Source organism: Symphalangus syndactylus, chromosome 12 (assembly GCF_028878055.3).
Source record: "Symphalangus syndactylus isolate Jambi chromosome 12, NHGRI_mSymSyn1-v2.1_pri, whole genome shotgun sequence".
NCBI lineage: Eukaryota > Metazoa > Chordata > Mammalia > Primates > Hylobatidae > Symphalangus > Symphalangus syndactylus.
The window spans coordinates 99,505,081-99,523,203 of record NC_072441.2 but is presented as its reverse complement, the minus strand read 5'-3'; the positions used below and the strand labels follow the sequence as shown (position 1 = coordinate 99,523,203).

Below are 18,123 nucleotides of genomic sequence, written 5' to 3'. Positions count from 1 at the left end.
AAAGTCTAATCCAGGTCCTACTAATGCTTTCAAGTTGTTTGGGTAGTAGTGGCTTCCAAAGTGGAGAGGATGTACCTCAGAGGGTGTCACCATAAGCAAACACTGGGGTGGGAGAAGAAAATATTAGAACTTCTCTATGAAGCTTTATCAATATTTGGTGTAGAGATTAAAATCACTGTTCTCCATATATCAGATGGCCATGTTTCAGAGTGACATACCTGAGGTTTTCTGAGGGAAGGAAGATGGGACTTCTACAATCTGGAAGGGTTGACAGTGATATTCTCATTTGTCTGTTTCCAGTATATCATTGCCAGTTACAGATGCCCCCAAGTGAACAGATTGCGTGAAATTATCTGGTGTAATTACACTTAACCAAATAAAACAGTTAGGTGGTTTTGCTAAGAAACACTGCATGGTAACCAGTCTCCTGGATAGCCCAAATGATCTTTATCTTCTGGTATTTACGCTAAGTGTAGTCCCTTCTCACAACATAGCAGGGTTGGTCTGTGTAACCTGTAGAATACAGCAGAAGTGATACCATGTCTCTCTCCAGATTAAGTTATTAAAGACTGTGGGCTTCTGTCTTGGGTGGAGGGTGTCTGTCTCTCATCATTTATTCTGCAGAAGCCATGTCATAAGCAGCCCCACTAAGAGACCATGAAACTAAAGAGCCAACAGCTACACCAGTCAGTTTGGAAGTACAGCTCCAGTCAAGTCAGCTTCAGACAGCTTCATTGCAGCTTTGAGAGAGAGTCCCTTGGCCAGAACCTCAAGCTAAGCTGATCCTGGATTCCTGACCTTCAGATACAGTGAGACATCATAAGTATAGCTCAGTTTGTTGTTTTACATTGCTAAATTTGTTTTGCAGCAATAGACAACTGGTGAAAATTCAACTGAACAAAAAAATAGAGGAGTCAGCACATCTATTTCTAATACAAATGCACCAACCACATTATGAAGCTTGAAAAATAAGATTTAGATTTATTTAGATCTGACAAGAGCCAAAAAATGTGAAATATATCAGGTTATTAGAAATATGGAATTTGTAAACCCTTCTGTCATAGACGAACCTCCCCATGTAAACAAGGTCCTTTAAGATACTTGGTAATGACAATATGAAGCTATCACAATTAAGAAGACATTTAAAAATCTTTCAAACATTTTATACTTCTATTTTTAGTTTTTGCTTTGTAATGTACATAAACTATCCCTCACTATCCAAAATTATGTTTCCTCAGTTTGAGCTCAGAAAGTGAGGAATCACCGAATATTAATACAGTAGTAAGTAAATAGTTATATATTAGAGAAGCTTGCTCAAAAACTAATATAAAAAAGTCCAAATATTGGTATACATGAAAGTCACCTGGACATCTTGTTAAAATGTAGATTTTGATTTCGTAAGTTGGATGCAAGGCCCAAGATTACACGTTTCTAACATGTTCTCAAGTTATAGTGATACTGTCAGTGCAAAAATCACACCTGAGTAGCAAGTGACTATAGTACAAAGTCTGCCTTTTCAAACTAGGCAAATAATATATACAACAGCAAGCAGGAGGTTGGATTGCAAGATAATACACAAATATGATCTCATTTTGTATTAATGAGAAAGTACTCTTACTTGGTGGACGTAAACTGGGTCCAGGTCCATAGTTGTCATCATTTGTTTCCTTTTCTTTTTTTTCCTGATCCCCAGCTGCCTGCAGGCTGGGAAATTCTTGCTGAAACTGACTATTCACTTGGATTCCTATAGATTTTTTTAAAAAAAATTAAAGGTAACTTTTATACTGAAGATAATACAAACCACCCTCCCAGGGAAGAGCTCCCTGCCTCTTTCTCATAAATTATTCCACATTTCAGTGATGACTGTTCATAGCCATAAAACTTTAAAATTCATCTAGACTCCTTTGAAAAGCTAATGATCAGCCATGAGGAGATGAAAGTCTAAGACAGTAATCTACCAGTACCATTCCAGAGGACTCATTTAAGATGACCATGCAAGTGAAGAGCTTCTCTTGTTTCTCTTTCATCATGACTCCTTACATTTTCAATACACATCAAATTCCTTTGCTAAGAATTCTCAGAATTCATTCAAATCATATTACTGAAATAGTGTTTGATGAATAAAGACTCCAAGATCAAGATGAGGCTAAAATGCCTTTATTTGATTTACTGCTTCATTTGCTGTACTTTGATTTAATTTACAGCTGAGATTATTACACCTCACCATTCACCCAACTTCCTATCTACCTATTTTTTATACTTCTATAAATTAAAAGAGCTAGTTTTATTAGCTTGAGGGCCCAGATTGGTTCTTCCATAGAATGTTTTATAGACAGTTCCTGTTTTGAAAGTGGGAAAACTAAATTCTGCTGGGGATTCCATCATTCCTTGGGGGAAAGGGGAATATTACAGCAGTGGTGCTTTATGGCTACTTCCTAGCTCTTCTCCTCTCAGGAAATTGTGGCAGCATGTCTGAAACAGGAGAGGTTGGGGACACAGATGAAAAATGAGTATGGTTTCTAACAATCTATGCGATGGCTGGATACTTTGAAGGTACGAGCTTTCCTTGGATATGTAGAGGTAAAGATAAAATAATGTGGGGCAGAGGGTATCTTAAAGACTCCTTTTCTTAACCAATATCATTGACTCATACACGGCTTTTGACATTGGAATTTAGCTAGCCCAAGAGATTTTTTTAAAAACCTTTTTAACAGCCTCGAGTATATCCTTTAACAATGCTTTATGGCTCTACCAAAATACAGTTCACCCTTTATCTCTTGCATGGCTGTTCAGTAACTATAAAGCCTAGGCAGTTTCCCCAACTAATGTCCACTTACCATCTCCTTGCCCACCTTGCTTGTTACTGGCCCATGACTTGGGAGCAGGTGCTACTTCTGGGGGAGCTGCAACCCCAGGTTTTGGCTGTGCTGGTGGCACTTCTGGTGTTCTTAAAAAAAATATGAATCCATTATTTCAGATACTGTATGTTTAAATAAAATCAATATTATATTTAAGGTAAACCTGTGTACAAATTATTTTGGCTATACGTTTATTCATTGGTGAATCTCCTATGAATGTTTTCTCTCTGCAACATTCCTTTAAATGAATTATGGCTATTTTTATTGTCTTTCATCTCTGCCTTTGAATAACCCAATGAGATGAGTTTTGCTTGTTTTCCATTTTGTTTAAAACACACACACACACACACACACACTTTTAATTAAACACAGTTACCAAATATCTGTTTTGAAGAAGTGAACACTTATAATTTAAAATGGCAGTATAAACATACATACAGTCCGGACTGGTGAAATTAGTTGAGGGCTAAAGCTAAGCAAACTCTTCACTTGGCAGTCAACAGGATCACCACTGTACTTATTACTGTTATTCAAAGAGGTAACAGCAACCTGCCTAATGCATTCACATGAGTAAAAGGTATTTTGAAAGGGTGTACAGTTTTATTCAATTCTTGTAATGAGGTAATGCTTAAAAATAAGAAAGTAGTTAAGAGGCTCACAAAATGCAATGTATTTCTGGGACACTCATACCTATAACTGACTCATTACTATAAAATAATTTTACTACAGCTAACAAGCATTTAAGTATCTGATACATTACTACAGAAGTAGTCAAATTTACTATATAAATCTCCCCAGGCAGGAGTATAGAATTTTGATAAGAGATAGACAAGAAAACATCAAGTATCCAATGGCTTGTCTTCTTTTTTTTAAATTACCACTATTTAGGCTTGGTCATTCAATTAGCTAAGAGCTTGGCAAAATCCTTGACACACAGAAGTCTAAATTTGTTGAAAGAACGATGACAAAGATGGACGCTATTAATTCTATCCTAGCTTTCTTGCTACAGTATATACAAATTATTACTTGAGCACCTATGAAACATCAGGCAGTTTCAATGCTAGAGATACACAGTCAATTGGCAGACAGACATCCTTAGTATCATGGAATTTAGGTATCGGAGTCAACTCTTAATCATATTGGAAAGGGAATACCTGATTTGGTGGTAGTATGAGAGGGGGGAGCCTAATAAAGGCTATGACATAAGCACGGTTGTGATTCCCAATTGTGTCATCTGTTCTACCCTGACAAATTGAAATACTTTTAATAGGGAAAATTAACCAAAAGTTACTATAGTCAAAAGACTTTAAAGAGTATAAAATACGTAATATGTTAATACAGACAGCATAACACTTAGCAAACAGCAGGTACTCAAACATAAGTTGCCTACAAAGAAAGGGGAAGGGTTCATTCTTTAACAGACTTTGACTCACTTTTCTTCTTCATGTTGATCTTGTTTTGATGCCCACCCTGTGCCATCTTTAGGTACAATGTTTACATTAGGATCATTGCCTTTGTTTTCTGCTTTAAGACTCGGGAGGTTAGCAGGTGGAGGCATACGCCGTGAAATACCGACTTTTCCAAGACTCTGTAATCCATGTCGAGCTGCAACTAAAGATCAATAACATCAACTTCCTTAGAACATCTATTTTATTACCCATTTTATTCCTCAAACAATATAGAAAAACAATAGGAATTAATGCAACCCCTGAATGATTTTCATTCATGTATTTTAAGATAATTTTAAAACTAAGCTACACACCTGCAACACAATTCAGTGTAGAAATCAAGCCATTTAACAGCATTTAACAGATTCCTTAAAAATTTTAATAATGCAATTAAACACACTACAGAAAACATTGATAATGCTGATATTTTTTCAGAGAATCTATTTCAAACTCAAAACTTAGAATGTTAGAGAATAAATGTATTGACTTTATGTTCATAAAGAATACTGTTAATATGCCATGCATGATTTTCAGTTTTCACTATGTTCACTAGGTCACAGTATCACACACACACACACACACACACGCACACACACGAAACATAGGACTTTCTCTAGTCTATAACTAAAAAGACACTAAATTCCCACTAATATATAGGTCTGTGCCTATCAATCTCATTGACTGAGTTTCCCCTTTAGAGCCATACAGTTCCACCTTTTTTCTGCTGACAACAGAGAAAAACAAAAATATTTTTAAAGGGCTCTATGAAAGTATAAACTTTCAATTATAAGATATTTATCACATATCCTCTTAAAAATGTGTGCATGCATAAAAAAGCAAATGTAAATAGCGTTGTATTAACTTGGGTACATCCTAGCTTCTCATAGCAGCAGGTGTATCACTTATAGTAACAAAACAAACCATGAAAAACGTTAAGTGTCACTTGATTTTACTCACCTGTGGTTTTCTGTGTTTCTAATGATTTCCCCTTGTAAGTATTAAATAAACTGAGTGTTGCATACTTTTTCCCATCCTTTGCTTTTGTGCTCTGGCCTGACTTCTCCGACATTTCGGTGGAAACTCATCGAGTCCAAAACCTCCTGCCACACCCCTTAAAACCCCAGTCCTTAAGATGTACATAAGAAAGAAAAATAAGGATGAAAAACTCAGTAAATTCAAATGTTCACAGAAATTCTGAAAAAACTTCCCATATCAATGATAATTTCATAGAACTTTTTAACTGTCAAATTCCAATAACCAATGCACAAAAAATTGATCATAATAAGCTATCATGCACTTGTGAAACATATCAGTTATATATGGTTTATAACTGCTTAACTCTATCATAGAGAATAAGGGTTACAATTCCATGCTGTCGTGAATAGTTAAAACACAGTGAACCCATTGAGACTGTCTATTTTAAAGAGATACTATTATCCAATTTAATATGCTTGAAATGACTGACACATCAACCTATGCACATGGAATCCAAATGACAGGAGGACATCTTCATTCCCCTACATATTACATCCCTGTATCATCAGGCAATATGTGCCCAACAAAGCTCTATTAATTTAACAGTTTAGAACAGAAACAACATTCTATGTTCTCCTCATTTTGTAAAAGGTAAAACATCTCACAAACACAAGGTATATAAAAATAACCTATTTCATCGCTGCGGACTAAATATTCAAAAAATAGTATGCACTTTTTTCAAGGCATATATAAAGTTCCCTTACATATGAGAAGTTGTTAGAAATAAATAACATTTTCATAAGCATTCAAATACAAAGAGAATCCTCACCTTTAGAGCTAATGCACCCTCATCTTGGTGATGTACCCTAACTTGGTCTATTAATAGATAGGAGAAAAAGATAAATTATGTCTCATACTATTTCCCTTCAATTTAATGAACTTGTAGACACATATCAACCCAAGGGTTGTTTTTGTTTTTGTTTTTGAGGGGTTATTGTAGCAGCAGGGTAGAAGATGGCTAATTCTACCATAGAAATGATCAATAGCTGAAAACATTGAGAACTGAAACACAGGAGCCAAAGATAGTATAGAATAGGTATACCATGCAAAAAGCATCAAAGTAAAGCCTATATCCACTTTACTTTTATAAATTTCATTTCATCCATTAGTTTTGTATTTGTCAATTACAGAATCAGCAGAGATGTCATTTTATATGCATGTAAAATGCCACCCAATGTTTGCATAGTTCCAAAAAATTTATCAGGCATTCTCACATCTATTATCTCATTTCAGTCTAACAACTTTACAATGTAGTTACTGTCTTGATTTTTACACATAAAGACTAAATTAGATTGAATTTGAAACTAGGGTGTCAGGTTCAATCCATTACACTATGCTGCCTCCTCCCACATAACAGTGTAGATAACCATTTCGCTTTTCATGTATACATTTACAATAAACCATCTTTCCTTGAGACAACCGACAACCTGAAAAAAGACTGACCTGCAACCAAAAGGACTACACTAATACAATTTGCTACTATATATAGAAGAATGTATACAATTAATTATACCCCAAGAGCGCTAATGATGATGATGTTGTGAAAAGAGAATGTACTACCAAAATCTATCCTATTGGCAAATTTACTGGTAATACGTACAAAGATATAGAAAGAATATTCATCTACAGTGAAAAAAGAGGACAGTAAATATTCACTACCTGACAAAATTAAAATTCAAAGAGCTTTTTCATCAGGTGAAAAAAAAAGGAACTGATGTATCAAGAAAAATAGTCAACTTGCTCAAGTTATTTAACTAAGGATCCTCAAATCTTGGACTTTTCTGAACACCATTATTACTTAAGCAACACTCTTGGTGAAGACCCTTTCTGTACATTAGAGAGAAAGCAACATCATGAGAAAAGAACTCCTTAAACTTCCTAGGAGCAAATCTCCAAACCAACCTGTATCTAACATCCAACCTTTCCTTCCTACACCTACTGCTACTGTGGTTCACAGAACCATGTTTCTGGCCGGGTGCGATGGCTCATGCCTGTAATCCCAGCACTTTGGGAGACTGAGGCAGGCGGATCACCTGAGGTCAGGAGTTCAAGACCAGCCTGGCCAACATGGTGAAACCCTGTCTCTACTAAAAATACAAAAATTAGCCAGGCATGGTGGCAGGTGCCTGTAATCCCAGCTACTCGGGAGGCTGAGGCAGGAGAATCACTTGAACCTGGAAGGTGGAGGTTGCAGTGAGCCGAGATTGTGCCACTGTACTACAGCCTGAGTGACAGAACAAGGCTCCGTCTCAAAAAAAAAAAAGGAACAATGTTTCTGAGACATGTGATTCTAGAGAAACCATGTTTCTCTAGAAATAGGATGAAAATGAAAATTCTCAGGTCCCAACCCAGACCTACTGAATCAAACTCTGAGGAAGCGGCCCAGCACTCTATAGCAAGTCTTCCAGATTGACTAAGACTTACAAAAACATTAAGACCTACCGACTTATTATAAGCAGATATATTCTAAGCAGTGATTCTCAACTTTTGCTGTATACAAATCTGGGGGCACGGGGGCAACTGGGCATTCACTCTTTTTTTAAAAAAATTATTCAGGTGATTCTAACTGAAAGTAGCTTGAGCATCAATGCAATACAGAAAGTTTATGTTTCTTCTCATTCCATTTAAGGTCAATCTTTTCTCTAGTGCTCTTCATCCTATCCCCACTTCCCTTCTTATCTAAACTCTTGTCTAGGAAATCTCATTAGCTCCTTTGGCTTTAACTACTAACTGATTACCTTCAGCTCAGTACTCCTGAGGAATATATCCCCACACTGCCTATTTACATTTCTTTGTTTTGAATGAAGTTTCACTTTTAACTAGAACAGAGGCATCTATTTCACAGCAAAACTTTAAGAAGCAAGCCTACTTAACATTCTGTCCAGCATAAGAGAAAAATAATGGTTAAAAAATCAAATTGGGCCGGGCACGGTGGCTCACGCCTGTAATCCTAGCACTTTGGGAGGCCGAGGCGGGTGGATCGTGAGGTCAGGAGATCGAGACCATCCTGGCTAACGCAGTGAAACCTGTCTCTACTAAAAATACAAAAAATTAGCTGGGCATGGTGGCGGGTACCTGTAGTCCCAGCTACTCGGGAGGATGAGGCAGGAGAATGGCTTCAACCTGGAAGGCGGAGCTTGCAGTGAGTGGAGATCGCGCCACTGCACTCCAGCCCGGGCGACAGAGCAAGACTCTGTCTCAAAAAAAAAAAAAAAAAAAAAAAAAATTAAATTGATGGTCAATGACGAAAATAATCAACACTTGACAAAATGTAAATATAAGAACTCAACAAATCAAAGCAGCCCAAAGAGTAAAACTATGAACAGACAATTCACTAGAGAAATGTTAGTAAGCAAGCGGATTAAAATGTCCAATGTTACAACTAAACAAAAATCAAAATAAAATGTCAAGTTCAGCTTCTCCATATTCTTACAAAGGAACACAAAGTAGTAATACACAATTTAACCACAGGGTTATAGAATATCCGATTTAACTCTAGCCATCGCAGAACACTCAAGCTTAAAAGAATCATAAAATGAACCTTAACTTCCCTACTTAAAATCAAGACAATACCAATCCTTTTCAATAACACATTAAACCAAGTTTGCTTTATCCCTAGAATGCAAGATTGGTTTAACATATGCAAATCAATGTGATATATCACAGTTTAACAGAATGAAAAGTAAAAACCAAACGATCATCTCAATAAATGCAGAAAACCATGTGACAAAGCTTAACATCCTTTCATGATAAAAACTCTCAACAAAATAGGTACAGAAGAAAATTCCTCAACATAATAAAGGTCATTTACAAAAATCCCACAGCTAACATCACAATCAATGGGAAAAACCTGAAGGCTTTTTCCTGAAATCTAGTACACAGCTAGAATGTCCACTTTTACCATTTCTATTCAACACAGTGCTGGAAGGACTAGCAACGACAATCAGATCAAAAAAAAGGAATAAAAGGCGTCACAAATCAGAAAGAAAGTAAAACTATCCCTGTTTGCAGATGACATGATCTTTTAAGTAGAAAACTCTAAAATTTCAAAAAAACTGTTGAAACCAATAAATGAACTCAGTAAAGCAACAGGATACAAAGTCAACATACAAAAATCAGTTGCATTTCTTTTCACAAATAACAACCTAGATGAAAAGGAAATCAAGAAAACGATCCCATTTACTAGAGCATCAAAAAGAATAAAGTTCTTAGGACTAAATCTAACCAAGGGAGCAAAACACCTGTACACTGAAAACTATAAAATACTGATAAAAGAAATCGAAGACACAAATAAATGGAAAGATAGCCCACATTCACAGACTGGAAGAATTAATATTGTTAACAAGCCAGCAAAGAAAGACCTGAGAAGATCAGAGGGAAACAGTGCCTGAAGTTCATAAAGGGCTGGGAATAGTACCTGTTTTACAACCAGGACTAAAAAGATGACATGACATGCTTCACCAGGCATTAGGTAGAGTTTTTTTTTTTTGAGACAGAGTCTCACTCTGTTGCCCAGGCTACTTAAGTACAGTAGTGTGATCTCAGCTCACTGCAACCTCTGCCTCTTGGGTTCAAGTGATCCTCCCGCTTCTGCCTCCCAAGTAGTTGGGACTACAGGCGTCTGCCAGCATGCCCGGCTAATTTTTATATTTTTAGTAAAGACAGGGTTTCACCATGTTGGTCAGGGTGGTCCTGACCTCAGGTGATCCACCGTCCTCAGCCTCCCAAAGTGCTGGGAATACAAACGTGAGCCACTGCACCCAACCCAGGTGGAGTACTGAACAAAGCCTTGCCTCCAGCAGTGGGTGAAAATTACCCTAATGTAAATACTGCTCTGATCTTGTCTAACAAATCTTTCTTCATTTTATGTTAAATAAATGAGATGGGGTCTCACTATGTTGCCCAAGCTGGTCTCAAGTGATCCTCCCACCTCGGTTCTTCCCAGTAGGTGGGATTACAGGCATGTGTCAACCACGTCTGGCTTGTCTAACAAACCTTAAAGCTACATTGACAAGATCAGTTTCCCAGTAACTTAACTGAATCCCAGAATCAAGCGGGGTGGGGAGGGGAATCAAGCAAGTGAAACCAACCTAGTCTTGACTATTGATGTTAGAATTAGTGGACAAGAATGTTAAAAGTTATTTTTCTTATGTCACCTTGTCTAAGAAAAAGCTACTTTATAACTGTATTCTATATGTTCAACAAGCTAAAGATTGAATACAAAGAGGCACAAAAGACATGAAAACATCAAAACATAAAGAAAAAAATACACCAATTGGTATTACTAGCATTTTAGACATACTGCCAAAGGAAAGAATACTGCAGGCTGCAACCCTTTATGAAAAAGAAAACTCCCCTTTCCAAATTTAAAAAAAACACACACACACGAAGGAAAAAAATAGTGAATCTGAAGCCATCAATAGAAGCTATCCAATGGGAAAGATAAAGTGAAAAAAGCTTAAAAAAAAAAAAAAAGACCTTAAGTGAACCTTAAGACAACTTCAAACAGCCTAATCTATGTGTAATTGGTGTTACACATAGAGGGGCTTGAGAAACTGAAAAAATAATGGCCAAAATGGTACAAATTTGATGAAAACTGCAAATCCAGATCCAAGAGACTCAACAAAGCCCAAGTCTAAGAAACATGAAGAACCAACACCAAAGCCCATTATAATCAAAGTATTCAAAACCAATGATAAAAAGAAAATCTTAAAAGTAACAAGAGAAAATAGTTGCTTTACATACAGAGAAACAGAGTAACAGCAGAATCCTCATGGGAAACGCTGCAAGCAGTAGAGCTACATGCTTAAAGTACTGAAAGAAAAAATAAAAACAGAATTCTACATGCAGCAAAACATCTTTCAAAAATAAAGGCAAAATTGGCTGGGCATGGTGGCTCATGCCTGTATTCCCAGCACTTTGGGAGGCTGAGGTGGACAGATCACTTAAAGTCAGGAGTTCGAGACCAGTATAGCCAAAATGGTGAACCCCTGGCTCTACTTTTCACCACTGTGTCATCATAGTGCGTACTTACAAATGTAGATGGCATAGCCTACTGAACACCGAGGCTGTATAGTATAGTCTATTGCTCCTAGGCTTCAAACCTGCACAGCATGTTGCTGTACTGAATACTGTAGGCAGTGGTAACAAAAGGTGAAATATTTGTATATTGAAACATGTCTAAACATAGAAAGTGTACAGTAAAAATATGGTATTATAATCTTATGAGGCCACTGTCATATATGCGGCCCATTGTTGACTGAAACATCATTATGCAGTGCATGATGTGGATGCAGAAAAAGTATCTGACAAAAATCAACCCATTCCTGATTTGAAAAACAGAAACAAAACAAAAAACCTCAATAAATAAGAAGAGAAGGGAACAGTCAAAAGTTTGAATATGCTTGCCCTTCTGTTCCCTTCAATGAAGAGAAATGAAGCAAGGATATCCACTCTCTCTTAACACTTCTGTCCAACACTATACTAAAAGTTCCGGCCAGCAAAATAAGAAAGAAACAACAAAAAAAATTCAGATTGGAAGAGATAAAGTAAAATTGTAACAGCATTATATGATCACATATGTAGAAAATCTGATATCTTAAAAAACCTACTAGATGGGAGTTTACAAGAGCATATAAGATCAATACACAAAATTCAATTGTATTTCTATACAGCACTAAACAATCAGAAACAGAAATTACATATAGTGCCATTTGTAATAGCAATAAAAAATGAAATACAGCCGGGTGCGGTGGCTCACGCCTGTAATCCCAGCACTTTGGGAGGCCGAGGCAGGTGGATCACCTAAGGTTGGGAGTTCGAAACCAGCCTGACCAACATGGAGAAACCCTGTCTCTACTAAAAATACAAAAATTAGCCAGGCGTGGTGGCACCCAGCTACTCGGGAGGCTGAGGCAGGAGAATCGCTTGAACCAGGGAGGCAGAGGTTGCCGTGAGCGAGCAGAGATCGTGCCATTGCACTCCAGCCTGGGCAACAAGAGTGAAACTCTGCCTCAAAAAAAAAAAAAAAAAAAAAAAAAAAAAATTGAAATACTTAGGGATACATCTGACAAAAGATATGTAAGACCTACACATTGAACACTACAAAACATTATTTAAAAAGCTACATAAACATGGCATAAGAACTTATGCCATGTTCATGGATCACAAGACCCAATATTAAGATGTCAATTATTTTCAAATTTATCTACAGATTCAAAGCAATCCCCAACAAAACCTCAGAAGAAATTTACTGGAGGACAAAAGTTGTCAAGCTGATTCTAAAATTTATAAAGAAATGAATTGGCTCTAGAATAGCACCACCCACCCCCTACCCCCTACCCTGCCAGCTTTGAAAAGAATGAAATTGGAAGGTGAATACTACTTGCTTTCAAGACTTAAGGCACAGCAATGAAGACAGTGTGGTACTGGTGTAAAAATAAGACAAATAGTTCAGTGGAGCAGAATAGAGTCTAGAAATATAAATACATATAAGCATTTGATTTTTGACAAATGCAAAGAAATTCAGTGGATAAAGGACAGTCTTCCCAAAAATGATACTGGAGCAATTATGTGTACATAATATTAAAAACTTAACACTGATTCATACCTCACACCATATATGAAACTCAACTCAAAAATAAACCATAGACAAAATGCAAAACCTGAAACTGTAAAACTTCCAGAGAAAACATAGGAGAAAATCTTTGTGACACTGGGTTAGGTAAGGACTTCTTAGATATAACACCAAAAGCACAATCTATAAAAAACGAAATTTATAAACTGGACTTTCGCTTTTTGAAAGATACTGTTGAAAACTAAAGGACAAACTAGAGTCTGGAAAAAAAATTGTCAAATCATAGATCTGAGAAAGAACTTTTATCAAGAATACATACAAAACTCTCATAACAACCAACCCAGTTTTTAAAAATAGGCAGGAGATTTGAAGAGACACTTCACCAGAAATATGCAAATGGCAAGTAAGCATATGAAGATACTCAGTGATATGGTTTGGCTGTGTCCCCAACCAAATCTCATCTTGAATTGTACCTCCCTCAATTCCCACATGTCATGGGAAGGACCAGATGGAAGGTAACTGAATCATGGGGATGGGTTTTTCCTGTGCTGTTCTCGTGATAGTGAATAATTCTAAAGAGATCTGATGGTTTTATAAAGGGAAGTTTCCCTGTACAAGTTCTCTCTCTTTGCCTGCTGCCATGTAAGAAGCAGCTTTGCTCCTCTTTGCCTTCTGCCATGATTGTGAGGCCGCCCCAGCCATGTGGAACTGTGAGTCAACTAAACCTCTTTACTTTATGAACTGCCCAGTCTTGGGTATGTCTTTAGCCGTGTGACAACAAACTAATACACTCAGCATCATTTGTATTTGGGAAATGCAAATTTAAACCAAAATAAAATACCTCCACACATCCAATACAATTGCTAAAATTATAGAATGATTATATCAGGTTTTGGAAAGAATATTAAAGAACTGGAAATGAAAATAGCACAATCACTTTGAAAAACAATTTGGCAGTTTCTTTTCTTTTTTTTTTTTTTTTTTTGAGATAGAGTCTCACTCAGTTACTCAGGCTGGAGTGCAGTGGTGTGATCTTGGCTCACAGCAACCTCCGCCTCCCGGGTTCATGTGATTCTCCTGCCTCAGCCTCCCAAGTAGCTGGGACTACAGGCACATGCCACCACGCTTGGCTAATTTCTGTACTTTTAGTAGAGATGGGGTTTTGTCATGTTGGCTAGGCTGGTCTCGAACTCCTGACCTCAGGTGATCCACTTGCCTCATTCTCCCAAAGTGCTGAGATTACAGGTGTGAGCCACCGCACCCGGCCTACAAACACATTTATATGAACATTCACTGAGCACTCTATCATTATCAATAAGCCTCCTTCTACCACCAAAGGTGTTTATGGTAATGCCTCTAATTTTTGTGCACTTGCATGGGAACCTAACCCACACCTGTAACACTGTTTCCAAGGGATAAAGTATTTACTTCTCTCTTATATGCCTTTGCCATTGGACATTAAAACCTTAGATAACAAAACCAATGTCGGCTGGGCGCGGTGGCTCATGCTGTAATCCCAGCACTTTGGGAGGCCAAGGCAGGTGAATCATTTGAGGTCAGGAGTTTGAGACCAGTTCTGCCAACATGGTGAAACCCTGTCTCTACTGAAAGTATAAAAACTAGCCGGGTGTGGTGGTGCACGCCTGTAATCCCAGGTAGTCAGGAGGCTGAGGCAGGAGAATCACTTGAACCCAGGAAGTAGAGGTTGCAGTGAGCCAAGATCGAGCCTTTGCACTCCAGCCTGTGCGTGGAGCAAAACTCCATCTCAATAACAACAACAATCAACGTCCTTTTAAGGCCTACTAGAGTAGTTAGTATGTTCTCTAAAATATAATTTAGCAAAACAATTCTCTACAGGTTACACAGAAACAAGCCTTTTTTGGTGTTTCAGATATTAGGATATGTTATGAAAATACAGATGATGCCCCTGCCTTCATGGAACTTTTAACAAAACAATAAACAAGTAAATAAAAATGTGGGAATGAAAAACTCAACTGGGTAAAAACGGGCAGCAAAGAGGTAAAGGGGACTTTGGATAGGATAGCAAAGGTCCAGAAGACCTCTCTGAAAAGGAGACAGGAGTTAAGGAAAACCAATCAGTGGTTTTCAACTTAGGCTGCACAGTTATCCAAAGTTTTGAAAAAATATTGTATGTCAAGGTCCCATGCCAGGCAATTAAATCAGAATTTCTGGGGCCAGGCCTGGCAACAGTATTTTTTGAAAAGTTCCCCAAGTGTCTCTAAACTGTAGCCACAGTTGAGAACCACTGAAAAGCAAACCAATTTCAATCTAAGAATGTTCAAGTGTAAAAGTTATGTCTCAGTGAGACAGGCAGGAGATGAAATCAGAGTAGGCAAAGGTCACATTTTGCAGAGCCTTGGATTAGAAGTGTTACCCTTGAGTTTATTCTAAATGCCACAAAAAAGGCTGGGCGTGGTGGCGTATGCCTGGAGTCCCAGCTACTGAGAAGGCGGGGTGGGATGATTACTTAAGTTCAAGTCCAGCCTGGGCAATACCAGCAAGACCCCCATCTCTCATTTGCAATAAAAAAACCAAAAAGGTTTTAATGGCAAGAAAAGCCACTGGAGGAAAAAGCTAGTAAAAAAAAATCTCAATTGCTGAGTAGGCACAGATGCACTCAGCATAACCACATTTAAGTAACAAAATGGTACAATTTACATAATTAGTAATCCCAAAACCCTTGAAACAGCATGCTCAGTAGCATTTGTCTTCAGCTTGCCAGCTCTGATTTTGAAACCCGTCTACACGGTTATAGAGGATATCAAAATAAGTATACCCTCTACCTATATCAATTTTAATTTTGAAAAGCTTTTTTATTACGTTTACAATGTTAATACTTTTTATATTACTGTCCTACTTGCCATGTATCTAAAAATCTCAATCATTAAGGGCAGAGGATCAGCCTGTAAAAACAAAACCTTCTGAATAACACATCTTTCTTTCTCTGTTTAAGGAAGAGAAAATCATTATTTTAAATTCAAGGTTCTATGACTGACTGAGCAATGCTGGTAAGAAACTAGCATTTTTCATTGTAATTAGATGTATCAAAACAGGTACACCTCAGCTGGGAGTGGAGGCTCACATCTGTAATGCCAGCACTTTGGGAGGCCAAGGCATGCAGATCACTTGAGCTCAGGAGTTTGAGACCAGCCTGGGCAACATGACAAAACTCTGTTTCTACAAAAAATACAAAAATTAACAGGGCGTTGTGGTGGGTACCTGTAGTCCCAGCTACTCAGGAGGCTGAGGCAGGGAGGATTGCTTTGAGTCCAGGAGGTCAAAGCTGTAGTGAGCCCTGTTCACACAGTAGCTCATGACTGTAAAAGTCAGGAGGATCACTTGAGCCCAGGAGTTCAAGACCAGACTGAACTGGTAGTGAGACCCTGTCTCTATCAAAATAAATAAATTAGCTGGGTATGGTGGCACATGCCTGCAGTCCCAGCTACTCAGGAGGCTGAGGTGGGAGGACTGCTGGAGCACAGGAAGTCGAGGCTGCAGGAGCCATGATGGCGCCACTGCACTCTACCCTAGGCCAAGAGAGTGAGACCCTGTCTCAAAAAACAAAACAAGACATGTGCATCTGCATTTTCCATATTTTGAACAGCAAATATTACCTTGTTAATAACAGTTTTATTTTTGGGGGGAGGAACAAAAAGTACTGAAATGAAAGAAGTTTAGGAGGAAAAAAAAGGAAGCCAGGGATTTTAAAGCAGATTGTTTCCAAAAGGTCTAAAAGAAATTTGGAAGGCAGTAGTTTAATATATACATTGACCTTTTAAAATCAAAGAATGACACTGAACAGTGATAACAAAAGGACGGTTTTCATGAAAGGATAGCTATCATAGATTGAAACTCTGTGGAGACAACCTGGGCAACATAGTGAGACTGTCTCTAACAAAACAACTAAACAGTAGCCAGGCATGGTGGTGTGTACCAGTAGTCCAAGCTACTTAAGAGGCTGAGTTAGGAGGACAGCCTGAGCAGAAGTTCAAGGCTGCAATGAGCTATGATTAAACCAGTCCACTCAAGCCTGGGTGACACAGCAAGATTCTGTCTCTAAAAATAAAAAAAATTAAAATAAAAAAAAAAAGAAAATCTGGAAGAAAAAAGTCTAAGTGGTTTCCACATTTGTTAAAGAGATTAGCTATGGTCTCTCAAATTCCTTTGGTACTCAAAACTATAAGATTCTAGTTTTAACACTGAAAACCTTATTTTAAGTAATACTGAAAATTTAGTATATTTGGAAAAATAACCCCCATACTTTAGCAAATTGCAATTTGCTAAATTCAATTAAATGATGTAACTTTCTTTCTAGCCACAATGGGTTTCTAAATATCCAAGCTCTGTTTACCATTCTTTCCTCATTATTCTCATGATGAGAGTTCAGTTCCCCTGGAAAATACAGTGTCCCCCAGATTTAAATAGTTAACATTAAAAATAAACTACAACAATTTCCAGAGAAGTAGACTCTACAAGCGTTTTACAGAACATTTGTAAATTAGGAAATAATGTGTATTAACTAATTGATAATAGTCAAGTATCACATATAAATATAAAAGTTAAATAGCTTCTATGTAAACCATTTTCTTCGGTTTCCAAGACTATGACAGCTTTCAGCCTCGTTACTTTTTTTCTGTCTCTTCTTGCCATCGTTCCCTTTTCTGTTTTGTCTTTTTCTGAGTCCCACTTTGTCACCCAGGCTGGAGTGCAGTGGCACGATCTTGGCTCACTGAAATCTCTGCCTCCCAGGTTCAAGAGATTCTCCTGCCTCAGCCTCCAGAGTAGCTGGGATTATAGGTGTCTGCCACCAAGCCCGGCTAATTTTTGTATTTTTAGTAGAGACAGGGTGTCTGCCACCAAGCCCGGCTAATTTTTGTATTTTTAGTAGAGACAGGGTTTCACCGTGTTGGCCAGGCTGGTCTCGAACTCCCGACCTCAAGTGATCCACCTGCCTCGGCCTCCTGAGTAGTAATCCCAAAGTGCTGAGATTACAGGCGTGAGCCACCGTGCCCGGCCCATCTCTCTGTTTTCTATTAATAAGTGCTTTCTCCTTTGGCCATCTCATCTGTTGTTCACTGCTTTGAATATTATCAGTAAGGACAATTCCAAAACTTTCCTTCAAGCTACAATCTTTAGATACACAGTTTTAATGATCTACAAAACATCACTTATATTTCTTGTCGGA

The 18,123-nt window shown here is 37.7% G+C and overlaps 1 protein-coding gene across 23 annotated transcripts in view; it reads right to left on the bottom strand.

Moving 5' to 3' along the window:
• PRRC2C (proline rich coiled-coil 2C) overlaps positions 1 to 18,123 on the bottom strand; it is a 108,945-nt gene that overhangs the window by 77,014 nt on the left and 13,808 nt on the right. For 13 of the 23 annotated variants that reach the window (XM_063627270.1, XM_063627290.1, XM_063627287.1 and 10 more), the window contains exons 2-5: positions 5,264 to 5,432; positions 4,292 to 4,469; positions 2,838 to 2,947; positions 1,619 to 1,744 (exon numbers count right to left, since the gene is read on the bottom strand). In XM_063627270.1, the coding sequence (XP_063483340.1) occupies positions 1,619 to 1,744; positions 2,838 to 2,947; positions 4,292 to 4,469; positions 5,264 to 5,375 (526 nt within the window). In that variant the 5' untranslated portion in view covers positions 5,376 to 5,432. Of the gene's footprint in view, positions 1 to 1,618; positions 1,745 to 2,837; positions 2,948 to 4,291; positions 4,470 to 5,263; positions 5,433 to 6,110; positions 6,158 to 18,123 lie in introns of all 23 variants that reach the window. The other 10 variants (XM_063627274.1, XM_063627289.1, XM_063627278.1 and 7 more) reach the window with 8 other exon arrangements.